The 2,690-nt window shown below is 53.8% G+C and overlaps 1 protein-coding gene across 1 annotated transcript; it reads right to left on the bottom strand.

Annotated features, from left to right (window-relative positions):
- Nucleotides 1–1,411: 1,411 nt before the first annotated feature.
- LOC137522162 (uncharacterized) lies at nt 1,412–2,299 on the bottom strand. Its single transcript, XM_068242194.1, has one exon. It carries the CDS (start codon nt 2,297–2,299, stop codon nt 1,412–1,414), a length of 888 nt encoding a protein of 295 aa, XP_068098295.1.
- Nucleotides 2,300–2,690: the final 391 nt, after the last annotated feature.

Below are 2,690 nucleotides of genomic sequence, written 5' to 3'. Positions count from 1 at the left end.
TGCAAAATCAACGACCAAATTGGTCATAAATTTTGCTCTTCCTGGAGGCAGGGCTAACGGCTGCAGCCCTGCCTCTCAGCAGGTCTATCAGACGCGCATCGCCGCCTCTCCCCCGCCCCTCTCAGTGAAGGAAGACTGAGGGGCGGGGGGAGAGGCAGAGGTACGCGTCTGATAGACGCACAGGAGGCAGGGCTGTGGCGGTTAGCCCTGCCCCAATGCGGAAGCGCTCCCCCGCTGCACGGAGGGGATTTGGGGGATTAGGGTCCCCCGTTAAGCCGCGGGATAGCGGCGTTTTAGCAGGGGCACACATGCCCCTGCCATCTATGAGGTCTGAAGCGAGATTTATTCTCGCTTCAGACTCTATTTAAATAGGCAGCATATTGATCAGGTGATCTCTCCAAAAGTTCACATAGTTCCACCTGCTGGTGATCCGGGGAACTGCACAGTTCTCAGCAACAAGAGAGATATCTGCTGGTTGACAGTGGAAGTTTATAGCAAAGTTCACTAGTGATGTCACCAGCAGGGATTCAAACAAGCAGCAGCATGACATTACCCCTCCCTTTAAGAGCGGACTCCGGACGCTCACCCAGACCTCCCACTTACACCCACCTGGGTCCCAATAAACAGGCAACGTAGTATGCAGCACATCTGATGATAGAACAGGCAACAAATGCCAATGCTGGGTGGGCAGGGAGGGATATAATTCAACAACAACATCACACGTCTTTGGATACTGAGCTGCTGGATACTGGAAAACCTGAACAGTAAGTGACCTGAAAGAGTCACGCAGAATAATGATCTTGATAGACTGCAAACCACCAGGCCAGACTGTAGACTTGGTAGCAGGCTGGAGATCATCAGATGAAACCACAGGCTGAGCAACAACTTGAGTATCACCAGAAAGAACCCTGAACTTGGCACCATTAGGAGGAACAACAGATTGGATGTCAACAGGAGCAGAAACTGCAGACTGGAAGCCATCAGGAACAGGAACTGCAGACTGGATGCCATCAGGAACAGGAACTGCAGACTGGATGCCATCAGGAACAAGAACTGCAGACGGGATGCCATCAGGAACAGCAACAGCATCGGATTGGATACCCTCCAGAGCATCATCGGATTTGATACCCACAGGAACAACAGCAGACTGGATACCCTCCGGTGCAGCAGCAAACTGTGCAGGAGACTGGAGACCGTCAGGAACATTGGCAACATATTGAGGCAGAAGGACAGCAGCAGAAATCTGTGACATCTGGGCAGCAAACTGGAAACCTTCAGGTAGTGCAGCAGGCTGGACAGTCCCAGACAGGGTGGCAGCAGGCTGAACAGTCCCAGACAGGGTGGCAGCAGGCTGAACAGTCCCAGACAGGGTGGCAGCAGGATGAACAGTCCCAGACAGGGTGGCAGCAGGCTAAACAGTCCCAGACAGGGTGGCAACAGGCTGGACAGCCTCAGACAGGGTGGCAACAGGCTGAACAGTCCCAGACAGGGTGGCAACAGGCTGAGCAGTCCCAGACAGGGTGGCAACAGACTGGACAGTTTCAGATAAAACAACAACAGGCTGGATTACCTCAGGAAGCTGGGCCGTTGGCTGAGCAGCAGGCTGGGTCGTTGGCTGAGCATCTAGTGGGGCCATTGGCTGATACACCGAGACAGTCTGTGCGGGCTGGAACAGAGCCTGTGCAGGCTGGAACAAAACTTGTGCGGGCTGGAACAGAGCCTGTGCGGGTTGGAACAGAGACTGTGCGGGCTGGAACAGAGCCTGTGCGGGCTGGAACAGAGCCTGTGTGGGCTGGAACAGAGCCTGTGCGGGCTGAAACAGAGCCTGTGCGGGCTGAAACAGAGCCTGTGCGGGCTGAAACAGAGCCTGCGCGGGCTGAAACAGAGCCTGTGCGGTCCGAAACAGAGCCTGTGCAGGCTGGGAGCAAAGTTCTGCAGGCTGGGAGCAAAGTTCTGCAGGCTGGGAGCAATGTTCTGCAGGCTGGGAGCAATGTTCTGCAGGCTGGGATGGAGTCTGCACGGACTTGGATGGAGTCTGCACGGACCTGGATGGAGTCTGCACGGACCTGGATGGAGGCTGCACCGACTTGGCTGGAGGCTGCACCGACTTGGCTGGAGGCTGCACCGACTTGGCTGGAGGCTGCACCGACTTGGCTGGAGGCTGCACCGATTTGGGTGGAGTCTGCACAGACATGGCTGGAGTCTGCACAGACATGGCTGGAGTCTGCACAGACATGGCTGAAGTCTGCACAGACATGGCTGAAGTCTGCACAGACATGGCTGGAGTCTGCACAGACATGGCTGGAGTCTGCACAAGGTGTGGATCTGGCTGCAGTTTGCAATAGGCCAGAAACCCACTAGGAGCGATTTTCGGAGAGTTTTGCGATTTGAAAACTCTTGCTACTGTAATGCTTTGGGTGTGATCCCATTGGAGCGATGTGTTTTTATAAAAATTCCCAATAACATTACATTAGCAAGAGCTTTTTCAAATAGATAGCGATTAGAAATCGCTCCTAGTGGGTTTCTGGCCATAGAGTTTTAACTGAAATCGGACATGCAGGTTGTGAACTCTGGCCATTGTGATTATACTGAGAGTTGACAGGTTTAACAGAGAGAAGAAGAGAGGGAGACTAAAGGTACGTACACACATGCGACTATAGTCGTTTGTAACGATCGTTCCCCGATCTTTA

This window comes from Hyperolius riggenbachi, chromosome 6, assembly GCF_040937935.1.
Source record: "Hyperolius riggenbachi isolate aHypRig1 chromosome 6, aHypRig1.pri, whole genome shotgun sequence".
In the NCBI taxonomy this organism is placed as follows: domain Eukaryota; kingdom Metazoa; phylum Chordata; class Amphibia; order Anura; family Hyperoliidae; genus Hyperolius; species Hyperolius riggenbachi.
Note: the sequence above shows the minus strand (reverse complement) of the source record. Positions and strands in the feature narration are given on the sequence as shown.